This window comes from Miscanthus floridulus, chromosome 9 (genome assembly GCF_019320115.1).
Source record: "Miscanthus floridulus cultivar M001 chromosome 9, ASM1932011v1, whole genome shotgun sequence".
Taxonomy (NCBI): Eukaryota; Viridiplantae; Streptophyta; class Magnoliopsida; order Poales; family Poaceae; genus Miscanthus; species Miscanthus floridulus.
The window spans coordinates 125629035-125644392 of record NC_089588.1 but is presented as its reverse complement, the minus strand read 5'-3'; the positions used below and the strand labels follow the sequence as shown (position 1 = coordinate 125644392).

The following is a 15358-nucleotide window of genomic DNA, read 5'->3' as shown; positions in this document are numbered from 1 at the left end:
CATGTCCAAAACCAACATCGGACCGCATAACCAATCCTCTTCGTATCTATTAGTCACTTTTTTTATTTATATATATGATTTAAAGTGAGTACATGAGAATCTCAAAAAAAAAAGTGAGTGAATGATGTATTCAATTACATAGCAAAGTGCTCCGTCTTATTTCACCGACCTCCTAGCTTACATGCTCATGATTCCAGCGTTTCTCCAATCCTCCCATCCCCATATCCACTGATCACGTCAGCTGCATAAAATATCTCATTTAAGATAACCACTTAGTCTTTGCAACAAAATAATCATTATGTTTAGACACTTTTCGATACGTATGCGTCGTCATCAGCAGAGGCGTCAACGGGCGTGGAGTCCTCGGATTTCTCCTTGTTTTCCTTCTCGAAATAATCACTAGATTTCTTCTCCTCCTCCTCCTTCTCCTTCTTTTCCTTTTTAAGAGACGTGGCTTCGTCCACGCTAGATTTCTTCTCCTCCTTCTTAAGATATGCAGATGCATCCGAATCGATGGATTTCTCCTTCTTTTCTTTCTTGGGAGATGTATTGTCCAAATCATCCGACTTGCCCTGCTTTTCTTTCTTTCCAGATGCATGTTTGTCTGAACCACCAGACTTCTTCTTTTCCTTCTTACTGAGAGATGCTTCTTCTTCAGACTTCTTCTTAGAAGATGAAGATGCACCAGAACCATCAGATTTCTCTTTCTTTTCCTTCTTGGAAGATACAGATTCATCCAAATAATCAGATTTCTGCTTTTCCTTCTTATCTACAGACTCATCAGACTTCTTCTTTGCCTTCTTTACCTTCCTAGGAGCAGACTCATCCGAATCATCATATTTCTCTTTCTTTACCTTCGTAGTGGAGGCCGTGGCCGTGTCAGCTTCTTCAATGGGTTTCAATGACAGCCAGGACGAGGATGAAGGAGAGGAGAGGCGCCCTCATGGTGGCCCTTGGAAGGAGGGTGGAAGTGGTGGCCAAAAGTTTGGACGGGAGGTTGAAAACGAGAGGAGGGATATATTTGAATCCGGAGGGAAAGTCTGCCATTGGCCGCATTTGGCGGGAGGTGGGAGGGCATGCTGCTCTTGGATTTTCCCAGGAAAGCATGCATGAGGCAACGGCAGCCATTAACCTGTAACTAACACACGCCTTTGAAACCACGCGTTTACCGTTAGAATAGGAGAGACAGGAGTAAATAGGCCCGGCTGCAGTTTTCTTTGTATTTGGGTGGCAAATGAGCTGTCCAGCGGACATGTGGCCCCAGGAAAAAGCCATTATATTGACACTCAAATTTGCCTCCAGATATATTTTACATGAGTATCAGATATCCCCATTACAAGTTTTGTTTCAATATACAAGTCATCCACATTATCTCTCACTAATAACCATGTCATCCTGATCGTACTAACTTTCAACCTCTTTATGCAAGCTATTCAAGCTGTTGAAACTAGCGGTTTCAAACAACGTGGAAGAGACCGAGGCCTCCGCCCGTCTGACGTCGCCCTTGGGCGGAGGCTCGGGATAGGAACGGTAAGGGGGAGAGTGGTGAGTAAGAGAATGACACGGAAAGCTATGGTTTCATTAATTCGTGCACCAACCAACCTGCATGGCTATAAGTGTCCTCTATTTATAGAACTCAACTACTACATAACAGAATTTATTACAATGCCGCTCAACTGCTACAGTACATTCCTGGAATATTCCGCCGCTAGCCTCTTGTTCGCGAGGCAATCCTGCCATACCGTCTTCAAGTGATGGGCTTCCATGAGCAGCCGGCCCACCTATACCTCGGTCTTCGGCCCGAAAGGCCAGGGTCCCCGGCGCTGGCCTTCATCTCCATGGGCATGCCGCTGCCTCGGCGGGTCTCCGCCGGACGGTCGGAGACATTACCAGTGGGTCTCCGCCCGGCCACGCGGGGGCCATGGTTCTCGCCGCTGGCCTCCGCCTTCAGGGGCGCGTCGTCGCCTTGGAGAGTCTCCGCCGGTCCGGGCGGAGACATCATCCGCAGGTCTCCGCCCGGCCACGTAGGGGCCATGCTGGCGCGTTTGCGCAGACCGCGAGCGCCTGCGCTTGAGTACCTGCACATACTTAGGTAAGATCGTTTGTTTGATTAGTTTAGAGATAAGGCGGCCTCCGCCCGTATTACCGGAGACGCCCGCCTGAGCGGTCGGCGGCATGCGTGCCTGGCCTTGGCGGAGTCCGCGATGGAAAGGAGATTCAGCACCCTTCGAGCATAGCCAGAAAAGTTCCTTTAGTCAGCGCCGGGTCTCCGCCCTAAGACGGTCGAAGACGCCTTGGCGACACCTCGCTGTCGGGGGCCTTCGCCACCCGCCAAAGCCATGTTACAACACAAGCATGCATATATATATATTGCTTTTTCTTTTGTCATTGCATCACCTTATAATTTGATCTAATTCTATTAGCTTTTTATTGGATTCTTTGATTGCATTGCACGATTTTGATAAGAATGGACGTAAAAACATGTAGGATTAACTCATACATAAAACGGTACGGTTTTATCTCTAAATAAGTCTAGTGGCAACATGTGGGGTATCCTTTAGTTTATACAGTTTTACCTTCACATGTTGCACAAAACACATCCCACTTCATATATATAGTTTCCTATTTAGTCATACTCTTATGTGGAGATAGTGACAACTTCATTTGGTATGAGCATACACATGTTGGCGCGCGCGTGGAGTAATAAATAACTCAATATGGTGGGCAGAAATGTTGTTGTATAGTCCTATGTACTTTTAGAATATAAATTATTTTAATTCTACATGAGATTTTGTTTATTATACATCTGACTTGTTCATAGGATGGCCAGAGGCTGTTAAACACTACCGGACTCCTTGAGTTTGCCGAGTGCCCGAAACACTCGGTAAAAGGCATAAAACACTCGGCAAATGGTTCGCCGAGTGTAACACTCGGCGAACAGCACTCGCCAAAAAAAGTGACGGTAAAGCCAACTTTGCCGAGTGTCTTTTATCGGGCACTCGGCAAAGCCTTTGCCGAGTGCCCGACACTCGGCAAAGTTGAAATCGAAAAAAAAACCCGAAAAAAATAGGAATTTTTACCCAAAAAAATAGGAATTTTTTTTATCGATGGAGGCCCCCACCGGCCAGCGCCCACCCATCTACGACATTTTTCGCATGAATTTCATGGCTACGCGGCCGACGCGATTCGAACCCGAGACCTCTCGCTATGCACGTACATCCTCTACCACTATACCACACTCTTACTTGTGTCTGGATTTCGTTTTAGTTCCCAATATAGTATACTAAACCGAGTGTAAATTGCATGTTTGAGGCCCTAAACGAATTCAAATAAACAAGTTGTAAACTACAAAGTTTCATAACTTTTCGAGATCTACACTTTTAGTTTAGGAAGTTTTTCCATCCGAGATCGTTTACAAAATTTGAATTTTAAAATTTTGAAATTCAAACACAATTTTGCATGACAAGATCTTTTCAAATAAAAAAGTTGTAAACTACAAAGTTTCATAACTTTTCGAGATCTACACTTTTAGTTTAGGAAGTTTTTCCATCCGATGTCGTTTACAAAATTTGAATTTTAAATTTTGAAATTCAAACACAAGTTTTGCGTGACAAGATGTTTTCAAATCAAAAAGTTGTAAACTACAAAGTTTCAAAACTTTTCGAGATCTACACTTTTAGTTTAGGAAGTTTTTCCATCCGAGGTAGTTTACAAAATTTGAATTTTAAAATTTTGAAATTCAAACACAGTTTTGCATGACAAGATGTTTTCAAATCAAAAAGTTGTCAACTACAATGTTTCATAACTTTTCGAGATCTACAAAGTTTATTTTGGTTGTTTGGTCATCTGTTCATCCGACATGGTCGTTCTAACATTGTTCACAAATCTTATATATCTCTCTTGTAGTTTCATAAACTAGAAGATAGATATGTTAGATTTGTGAACAAATTTATTTTCACTTTGTCGTATGAAGAAAAGACCAAAACAAACATTGTACATCTTGATGAGTTATACAACTTTGTAGTTGAAAACTTTTTCATTTGAATTAATTTACTGCTTCAAAATGTGCTTTGAAATTTTCTTTGCCGAGTGTAAAAAAAATAACACTCGGCAAAGAAGCTCTTTGCCGAGTGTCAAAAAAAACACTCGGCAAAGAAGCTCTTTGCCGAGTGTCATAAAAAAACACTCAGCAAAGAGACTCTTTGCCGAGTGTTAAAAAAAACACTCGGCAAATAGCCTCTTTGCCGAGTGTCAAAAAAAAATACTCGGCAAAGGCGTCTTTGCCGAGTGCCTGAAAAATAACACTCGGCGAATCACCTGGCACTCGGCAAAGAGCCGGTCTCCGGTAGTGGAAGGACTTCTCCATCCATCTACTGACTTATGATGGGATGGGAATTCCAAGAGATTCTTAACTCCTGCAGGAGTAAAAAGTATCTTAAGCGTATCACGGGCAAGACGTCATATACTAAAGTCTTAATGAGCACGGTTCAGATGGTAAAAATTTTTGTTGCTTGAATTTCACATAAAAAATGGGACTTGCTAGTGCTCGGCCGTTCGATCCAGAGTGCTAGCGTCGGACGGTGCCATGCGCGCAAGAGAAATGGAGCGTGCGCCACCTGTTTTTAGCGCGCCTCACCGCATGGGTCACCACGTCTGCGCTCGGTTTCTCACGCAGCTGTCTGCGCCCCCTCAGCGGCGCCCCAATAGTGGGCCCACGCCGCTCGGATCTCAACCACGCTGCCAGACCGCACGCGGGGACAGCTCGCGCCCCTCCGCTTCTCAAGCTCCCACTCGGTTTCTCACGCGCCCGTCTGCACCCGCTCGGCGGCGCCCTAGCAGCTGCGGCATGTGGGTCTTATTGTAACATGTGCAACACCGATCCACATTTGAAACATCCAGACTGAGATACTTGCAACATACGTTCGAAATTGCCCAAACACTGCAACATATATCTGAAACACTTAAAAGCCATTGCGAACATATACAGCATTCAAGATGAAACACTTACAACATACGTATGAAACATCTAAAACACTTGAAACATACGCTTAAAATATGCATGTATTTACAATATCCAGATCTACTTCTGTAATATCCAGATAAAACACTTGCAACATACATTTGATACAGATGAAACATTTGGGACATACACTAAACATTCGTACATAGCCATTACAATATGTGCAATATCCCGATCTACTTTTACAATATCCCGATCTACTTTTGCAATATCCCAATTTACTTTTGCAACATCGATATAAAATCATGTAGCTCATAGTTCAGCTAAGCAAGTCTCAGAGGACAACACGTTGGGTGAGTGGCAATTAGCCCCAACATGTATCGTCCATATGCAGACTGAAGATTGTAATCATGTTGCTTCATAATCAATAGAAGCTCATTGTCGCAAAAAAAAAAAAAAGCAAAGTCGGGATGTCCATGTCCAAAACCAACATCGGACCGCATAACCAATCCTCTTCGTATCTATTAGTCACTTTTTTTATTTATATATATGATTTAAAGTGAGTACAGGAGAATCTCAAAAAAAAAAAAGTGAGTGCATGAGGTATTCAATTACATAGCAAAGCGCTCCGTCTTATTTCACTGACCTCCTAGCTTACATGTTCATGATTCCAGCGTTTCTCCAATCCTCCCATCCCCTCTCATATCCACTGATCACGTCAGCTGCATAAAATATCTCATTTAAGATAACCACTTAGTCTTTGCAACATTATAATCATTATGTTTAGACACTTTTCGATAGATATGCGCCGCGGTAATCAGCGGAGGCGTCAACGGCCGTGGAGTCCTTCTCGGATTTCTCCTTGTTTTCCTTCTCGAAATAATCACTAGATTTCTTCTCCTCCTCCTTCTTCTCCTTCTTTTCCTTTTTAAGAGACGTGGCTTCGTCCGCGCCAGATTTCTTCTCCTCCTTCTTAAGATATGCAGATGCATCCGAATCGATGGATTTCTCCTTCTTTTCTTTCTTGGGAGATGTATTGTCCAAATCATCCGACTTGCCCTGCTTTTCTTTCTTTCCAGATGCATGTTTGTCTGAACCACCAGACTTCTTCTTTTCCTTCTTACTGAGAGATGCTTCTTCTTCAGACTTCTTCTTAGAAGATGAAGATGCACCAGAACCATCAGATTTCTCCTTCTTTTCCTTCTTGGAAGATACAGATTCAGTCCAAATAATCAGATTTCTGCTTTTCCTTCTTATCTACAGACTCATCAGACTTCTCCTTCTTTGCCTTCTTTACCTTCCTAGGAGCAGATTCATCCGAATCATCAGATTTCTCTTTCTTTACCTTCGTAGTGGAGGCCGTGGCCGTGTCAGCTTCTTCAATGGGTTTCTTCTGGTCGTAGGTGTTGGCGGTCATCGCTGGTGTGGCTCGCGCGTCCATGGTCTGCTCCATGGGCTTCTCGGTAGCCTTCTCCGGTGGTCCATATCCGCCTGCTTCTTCAACTTTGCTCTCGTACTTCTCGTACCGCGAGATGCACACCACCGCCGGGACCAGGGGCACGGTGGCGACGACAGCCAGGACGAGGATGAAGGAGAGGAGAGGCGCCCTCATGGTGGCCCTTGGAAGGAGGGTGGAGGTGGTGGCCAAAAGTTTGGACGGGAGGTTGAAAACGAGAGGAGGGATATATTTGAATCCGGAGGGAAAGTCTGCCATTGGCCGCATTTGGCGGGAGGTGGGAGGGCATGCTGCTCTTGGATTTTCCCAGGAAAGCATGAGGCAACGGCAGCCATTAACCTGTAACTAACACACGCCTTTGAAACCACGCGTTTACCGTGAGAATAGGAGAGACAGGAGTAAAATAGGCCCGGCTGCAGTTTTCTTTGTATTTGGGTGGCAAATGAGCTGTCTAGCGGACATGTGGCCCCAGGAAAAAGCCATTATATTGACACTCAAATTTGCCTCCAGATATATTTTACGTGAGTATCAGATATCCCCATTACAGGTTCTGTTTCAACATGCAAGTCATCCACATCATCTCTCACTAATAACCATGTCCTCCTGATCCTACTTACTTTCAACCTCTTTATGCAAGCTATTCAAGCATGCATATATATATTGGTTTTTGTTTTGTCATTGCATCACCTTATAATTTGATCTAATTCTATTAGCTTTTTATTGGATTCTCTGATTGCATTGCACGATTTTGATAAGAATGGACCTAAAAACATGTAGGTTTAACTCATACATAAAACGGTACGGTTTTATCTCTAAATAAGTCTAGTGGCAACATGTGGGGTATCCTTCTTAGTTTATACAATTTTACCTTCACATGTTGCACAAAACACATCCCACTTCATATATATAGTTTCCTATTTAGTCATACTCTTATGTGGAGATAGTGACAACTTCATTTGGTATGAGCATACACATGTTGGCGCGCGTGGAGTAATAAATAACTCAATATGGTGGGCAGAAATGTTGTTGTACAGTCCTATGTACTTTTAGAATATAAATTCATTTAATTCTACATGAGATTTTGTTTATTATATATCTGACTTGTTCATAGGATGGCCAAAGGCTGTTGAAGGACTTCTCCATCCATTTACTGACTTATGATGGGATGGGAATTCCAAGAGATTCTTAATTCCTTCTGGAGTAAAAACTATCTTAAGCTTATCATGGGCATGACGTCATATAATAAAGTCTTAATGAGCACGGTTCAGATGGTAAAAATTTTTGTTGCTTGAATTTCACATAAAAATGGGACTTGCTAGCGCTCGGACGTTCGATCCAGAGCGCTAGCGTCGGACGGTGCCATGCGCGCAAGAGAAATGGAGCGTACGCCACCTGCTTTTAGCGCGCCCCACCGCATGGGCCACCACGCCTACGCTCGATTTCTCACGCAGCTGTCTGCGCCCCCTCAGCGGCACCCCAACAGTGGGCCCACGCCGCTCGGATCTCACCCACGCTGCCAGACCGCTTGCACCCCTCCGCTTCTCACGCTCCTGATCGGTTTCTCACGCGCCCGTCTGCACCCGCTCGACGGTGCCCTAGCAGTTGCAGCAGGTGGCTGCGGCAGGTGGGTCCTATTGCAACATGTGCAACACCGATTTACTTTTGAAACATCCAGATGAGATACATGCAACATACGTTCGAAATTGCCGAAACACTTGCAATATACATCTGAAACACTTAAAAGCCATTGCAAACATATGCAGCATCCAAGATGAAACACTTGCAATATACGTATGAAATATCTAAAACACTTGAAACATACGCTTGAAATATGCATGTATTTGCAATATCCAGATCTACTTTTGCAATATCTAGATAAAACACTTGCAACATACATCTGATACAGATAAAACATTTGGGACATACATTTGAAACATTCGTACATAGCCATTACAACATGTGCAATATCCCGACCTACTTTTGTAATATCCCAATCTACTTTTGCAACATCGATATAAAACACTTGCAACGTACCTCTGAAATACCTGAAACATATGTTGTTGCAACATGAGCTTTCAGCGTAAATATCTCCTTGCTGCTTCGGCGAAAGGAGGCACGTCGGCGTGTAAAGGTCACTGGTGTGCTCGCCGGCAACGTGGAGCTCGGCGGCGGCACACAGAGGTGGGGTGGGGACGCCACGGACGACAGTGGCGCAGAGGGTGGGTGGGTGGCGCGTGGCGGTCACTGGTGTGCTCGTCGGCGCCGCGGGCTCACCAGCAACGCAGAGCTGGGCGGTCGCACACAGAGGGCAGGGTGGGGGTGGCATGGGCAGCGATGGCGCAAAGAGCAGGCGGGTGGCGCATGAAGGTCAGCAGTGTGCTCGCTGGCATCGCAGAGCTCGCCGGCAACACGGAGCTGGGCGGCGGTGCACAAAGGGCGGGGTGGGGGGCATGGGCGGTGGTGGCGAGAGGGCTAGTGGGCGCAGCAGCGGTGGCACAGAGAGTGGGTGGAGCGTCGGGACGATCAGACGCCCTGACCCTAACATTTCCTTTAAAAATTTGAAGTATGTGCTTCAGTGCTAATTGTGACTAGCTACTTCATTAAAATTCATATAATAGTGACAGTTACCAACAGTATATTGCAAACATCATACTCTATGAATAAATAGATTCATAGAGTTATCTTCAGCCAAACTTTTTGAACTTTGATCAAATTTCTAGAAAAACCCGTTAAGATTTATAGTATCAAATTAGTATTATTAGATTTATTATAGAATATATTTTCATAAGGTTCTAATTTTATGTCATAGATGTTCTTTTCTATTAAGTTAGTCAAAGTTAAAGGCATGAATTCTAGCAATTGATTTATCTGGGGACAGAGGGAGTACTCAAAACTCAAAACATACGTGCAAAACACAATTATTATGGTCTTTCTTTTATTCCCGTTACAACAACACACTGATATTTTTCTAGGCCATTGAAAATTCTTGATCCTTTATGCACAATTCCACCTAGTATAGAATAGACAAAAATAGATACTAAATAAAACAAATAAAAAGGAAGCAAACTAAAGAGAGAACAATCGGCTACCAATAATCATGGTCGAATCGGCGATATCGATCCGGGCAGTTGGGGACTTCCGGGCGGCTGACGATGATCGGTGGATCGGAGGCTAGCTCCGGCCAGCGGCTCTGCCTGCGGCTGAGGCGCGTCCGGCGCTGGTTCGTCGAACTCGAGGTGCATGAGGAGGCTTGGCGTAGGCAGGGTCCTCCCAGTAGTTGCACACTTGAACATCTTGTCGTTCTCCCTGCAGCCAACCTCGACATCGGACTCGTCGTTGTCGTACTTCCTCTTCCCTAGGACGACCACCTGTAGATGGTGATGGTGATGGTGATGGTGCCGCTGTTTCTTCGCCTCCTCCCTCGTCTCATCTGTGGTTGGTAGCCTTTTCTTCCTCGTCGTCGTCCCGGACATCACCAGCTTACTACTGTTGGTCGCCGCCGTTCATGGATCTCAATCCTTCCTCGTATATATATGTATATATGACATGTCTATAGTCCAATGCAAAAAGCGGGCAGTGCCAGGGCCATATTTTATAGCCAGGGGCTGACCGTCCTGCCTCCTGCGTACTTTTTTTTTTTTGGAGCAATGTAGTCGGACTCTATCTGGGCTTGACGGGGATTGGACCGACGGAAGAAGAATTCGTGTCCGAGCTAGCTGCGAACGGCCACATTGGGTTTGATTTACAGGCCACCCGGGTCGATTCACCATGCTAGCTGCGAACGGTCCAATGCAAATAACCTAAGGAAGAGATGGATGATCCATTTTGGTTGATCGCCCACATGCAACTCTACATTGAATATATAGTTTGTTCCTTGCGCTTTCACATAAGGAACCTTTTTTGTAAAAAAAAAAAATTATTACCCATATATACAGGTTTACAGCCTGTTCGTTTCGTCGTAAACGATCGTTGATTATTTACTGCTGATTAGTTTGGTGTGAGAGAAAATACTGTTCCAGCTTATAATCCACGATCGTATACGAGCAAGCGAACATGCTGTTAATTCTTTTTTTTTAACATGGAAAGGCTTTCCATTACTCATAACTTGCTGCCAAATCGTTGGCAACCAGTTCACGCATACAACTTGGAATACTGTCCAAAACCGGCACAGTACCCAAGGGCGGCGAGACTATCAGCTACCAAGTTACATGAACGAGGGATATGATTTATACGTATATGCTGAGGAATGACCACCATTTAAACAAGCCAAGGAGAATGTAAGTCAGCCATCAGCCCGGAAATCATGGAAGCCACCACCGGAAAACACAGTCAAGCTCAATTGTGATGGAGCTTTCTTTGCCGGCGAACGAACTGGAGGATGGGGTTTCTTGATTCGGGAGTGGGATGGTGGAGTAATCAGCACAGGCTATGGTAAACTGGGGAATGTGGGCGAAGCTTTTCATGCTGAGGTTATAGCCTAGCCTGTTTGCAGGGCATACAAACGGCGGCTGATTTAGGAATGCAAAGAATGATCCTGGAAACAGACGCCTCCATGGTGGCACAGGCGATGAAGTCTACGGACTACGATCGTTCTACGGCAAGTGGTCTAATATGGGAGATGAAAGATTTGTTGGCTCGTAACTTTACCTCTTTTGCTGTAAATACAGGTTTAATTCTTGATTGTCAACTTTGTTAGTATGCAGGCTTTAAAAAAAGCTAGGGGCATATGTTGACAATTAAAATTGTCCGAGTGAAGCTGATCTTGTTTTTTCCTGGGTAAACTGCACTACGCTATATTCGCACAGTAGGAACGGGGACATTTTTACTGTAGGGGCGGCTAGGGTTTGGGGCGCCCCAACAGTGGGTGTCCTCGGGCCCCAGCAGCCCCTACAGATGGCACTGTAGGGGCGGCTGGTAACCTGAGCCACCCCTACAGTTGGGGCTGATCTATAGGGGCGGCTCAATCACCAGCCGCCCCTGCAGTGCCCATTTGTAGGGGCGGCTGTCACCAGCCGCCCCTGATGTTCGACTGTAGGGGCGGCTGGTGCCCTGATGTTCGACTGTAGGGGCGGCTGAATCACCAGCCGCCCCTATTGATGGCGCAGGAATAAATAGCAGCCACCCCTTCTTCCACCTCGGGACACACTCTTCTACACACAAAAAAAGGTTGGAAGGCTTTGGCTCCTCCTAAAAATTGCTCTTCTAAGGGGATAGGTTTTGATCTCAAATCCTTTGGTGGAGAAGCTCTAAAAGGTAAGGAAATGCTTCTCCAACTCTTTATTTGAAGTTTAATTCATTGGTTAGTGAGTAATTTGATTTTTGGTTTTCTCTCTCTTCCATGGAGCTTGAGCTAGTTATGAGTGAAATTTGACCCTAATTTTCACTATACTAGGGTAAATTAGGTAGGGAAGTAAGATTGCACCCTTTGTTAGTACATCTTTGTTGATTTTAGTGTAGTATTAGTGAAGTTTGATGCATGTGTCATGAAACCCTATATCTAGATCTAGATCTAGGATTTTGTTTTTTTTTCTTTTTCAATTTTTTCTTTATATGACTAGGGTTTGCATGTAGGTGAATGTGTAAGATTTTAATTGTTGCTAATGTGTAAAATATCCTCTACCATGGCTACTAATTATCATTTAATATTTATTTTGATTTATTTCTATAATGTGTGTTTTTAATTAGTTATGGATAAATAGGCCATTAATTAATTATCCTCTACCATGAAATTGGAATGGAGTTTGTATGAAAGTAGTGGATGAAATATTAAATGTTGCTAATTGTTTTCTTTGAAATTGTTTATTTGAACCAATTAATTTATATTTTAATATATTTATGCATTAATAGTCAATTAATTAACTATCCTCTACTACCATGGTGCGTGTCTCAGGTATATACAATTATTCTCGAGTAATATTCTTTCTTTGGTTGTTTTGTTTCTATAAGATGGACTACAAGAACTCTTAGATGTATGGTTCGTTAAGACACGACGCTCTTTTCCGTGATGAGGTGGACAAATTCATCAAAGCCGCAGAGAAGCATGCAGCGACGTTGAAAGAGAATAGTGACACGATTATTTGTCCCTGCAAAGATTGCAAGAACCTTATTGCATTTCGAGATGTGAGTACCATCAAAGAACATCTGATTAGGAGAGGATTTATTCCGGACTACACAGTGTGGATTCATCATGGTGAAACAGTGGTTGTTGATGACAGTGACGATGATCTAGCTGATGAAGCTAAAACCCAAGCATACTTGTTCCGATTCACAGACGATCTTGAGCAACAAATGGATCGTGACTATGGCAATCAACGAGGTGGTGGCTTTGGTAATCAACAAGGTGGTGGCTTTGGCAATGAACAAGGTGGTGATGATGCTGGTGATGCCAGCAATGATGGCGAAGCACGTGAGGGGGATGCAGATGACGGTGACAACTTGGACGAAATGCTTGGGGCCTTTGGACCAGAAATATTAGAAAAGAGCAAGAGAGGTCTAGAAAATCTTGAGAGGGTGACAAAAGCATCGAAGAAGACTGTGTATGATGTTGAGAAGGGCTGTCCGACATACTTCACACTGCTACATTTTGTGCTTGAGCTACTCATCCTGAAGGCTAAGTATGGCTGGTCGGACTATAGTTTCGATGATCTATTGTGCCTCATGTCACGGTTGCTCCCACGGCCGAACACAGTTCCCGCCAACACATACCAAGCGAAGAAGGTTATAAGTCCACTCACATTGGGGGTTGAAAAAATCCATGCATGCCCCAACCACTGTATCCTTTTTCGGCGTGGCACATCGTTCGAGACTTTAGATACATGTCCTAGGTGTGGGGCTAGTCGGTACAAGAACAATGACCTTCAAAGTGGGGTGGAAGCCTCCACAGGAAAGAGGAAGAAGGGTGGGAAGAAGGTGGTGCAAGAATCTTAGCCCCCAGAGGAAACTCCATTAGGCAACGATGCAAATAAGAGAAGAATTCCTACCCTAGTTATGTGGTACTTGCCAGTGACCGACCGCTTGAGGCGTATGTTCCTAAACCCTAAGGAAGCCACACTGATCACATGGTGGGATGATGAGCGCAAGGTGGATGATGATACGATCGCACACCCGGCCGATTGTAGCCAGTGGCAAGCGTTCGATGCCAAGTACAAAGCATAATTCAGTGATGACCCACGAAATGTACGGTTCGGCTTGAGCACTGATGGAATGAATCCCTTCAATGAGAGGATGACCGACCATAGCACATGGCCAGTCATCTTGACCATGTACAACCTCCAAACGTATTTGTGTCAGAAGAGGAAGTACCTTCTCCTCACCATTCTTATCTCCGGCCCCAAACAACCAGGCATTGATATAGATATGTTCTTGGAGCCTCTGATGCAAGAAATGGAGAGGCTATGGAGGTATGGGGAGCCGATGTACGATGCGTTCCGGCGGGAGGACTTCATATGTAAAGTAATAATATTTGTTACTACCAATGATTACCCCACGTTGTTTGCCTTGTCTGGACAGTTCAAAGGCAAGACTGGATGCTTAGTCTGTTTGGATGGTACTAAATGGTTGTTCCTAGATGGATCCAGGAAGATAGTTTACATAAGGAACCGGCGCTTCTTAAAGACAGGTCACAAGTACCGCGGTAAATTGTACCTAAGATACTATGGCAACATCCCAGAGGATGAACCCCCTCCAGAGAGACGTCGTAATGGAGAACATGTGTTCAAAATGGTCCAAAACATACACATCGTCTATGGAAAGAAGAATCCGGATGGAACGATTAGAGATAGAAGCACACCTCCCATTGAAGGCGTATCATTCAAGAAGCAATCGATCTTCTTTCAGTACCTGCCTTATTGGCCAGACCTGGAGGTCCCCCATGCCATTTATGTGATGCATGTGCAGAAGAATGTCTTTGAGAGTCTCATGGCTACCTTGATGGACACGGGCAAGTCAAAGGATGGTCTCAGATCACGGAAAGACATGGTGCAGCTGAACATGATGCGGGAGCTTAGGCCGGTACAGTAGGATAATGGCAAGTACAGTCTTCCCGCGGCTAGCTTCAACCTAACCCTAGAGGAGAGGAGAGCTATATGCAATTTCCTTAGGGGGTCAGAGTGCCGACTGGGTTTTCGGCGAACCCGAAGAAGCTAGTGTCGATGAAGGACCTATCATTAACATACTTCAAGGCTCACGATTGTCATGTGATGCTGACAGTGTTCCTACCAATTGCAATCAGGGCTATAAAGCCAGAGTTCCTAAAGATGGCCATCACCTGCATGTGCTACTTCTTTTCGAAGATCTCACAGAAGACGATTCACAGGCAAGAGCTGAGTGACCTACATGAATTCATGGTAGAGACCCAGAACCAGCTAGAGATGTGTTTACCTCCCGCTTTTTTTGATATAATGGTACATCTCATGATTCACCTAGTTCATCAGATCGAGGCGCTGCGTCCTAGCTTCTTGCATGAAATGTGGTCCTACGAGCGGTTCATGTCGGTTCTAAGCCGATACGTGCATAACCGAACACACCCAGAGGGCTCCATGATAGAGGGTTACAATTCTGAAGAAGTCGTCGAGTGCTGCCAAGATTGGCTAAAAGTATAGAGAGGGATTGATAATCCTGATTCTCGTCACAAGGGAAGGCTAGCTGGGAAGGGCACAAGTGGTAGGAAAGTGTTCCTCGACAATGATTATAGAGAGGTGAGTCGGGCGCATTACAGTGTCTTGTAGAGTATGGTAGTGATGCAACCGTACATTGATGAACACATGGCTATCATTATGGCCGAGAGGAATGGCCGTTCAGATGATTGGGTCATGAAACAGCATAAGCAACGTCTAACATCATGGTTGAAGGACCAGAACATACAACCTAGAGAAACCATAGATTCTATTACCATCAGTCGGTTGGCGGCCGGGCCATCGAAACAGGTGACGTCTTAGAATGCT

General features: G+C 44.6%; 1 protein-coding gene across 1 annotated transcript; it reads right to left on the bottom strand.

Annotated features, from left to right (window-relative positions):
* Positions 1 to 302: 302 nt before the first annotated feature.
* On the bottom strand, positions 303 to 6572 carry LOC136480850 (uncharacterized). The gene is made up of 3 exons (XM_066478285.1): positions 6258 to 6572; positions 5752 to 6160; positions 303 to 886 (listed from the first exon to the last, which is right to left on the bottom strand). The coding sequence occupies exons 1-3, from the start codon at positions 6570 to 6572 to the stop codon at positions 303 to 305; spliced, it is 1308 nt and encodes a 435-aa protein (XP_066334382.1).
* Positions 6573 to 15358: the final 8786 nt, after the last annotated feature.

Excerpts from the sequence above, each read along its gene's own strand:
- LOC136480850 (XM_066478285.1), bottom strand. The coding sequence starts at position 6,572 with ATGAGGGCGCCTCTCCTCTCCTTCATCCTCGTCCTGGCTGTCGTCGCC. Across the intron at positions 6,161-6,257 it reads ATGAATCTGCTCCTAGGAAG|GAAAAGAAGGAGAAATCTGA; the intron begins GTAAAGAAGGCA and ends TCTTCCAAGAAG. Across the intron at positions 887-5,751 it reads CGGCGCATATCTATCGAAAA|AAGCTGACACGGCCACGGCC; the intron begins GTGTCTAAACAT and ends AACCCATTGAAG.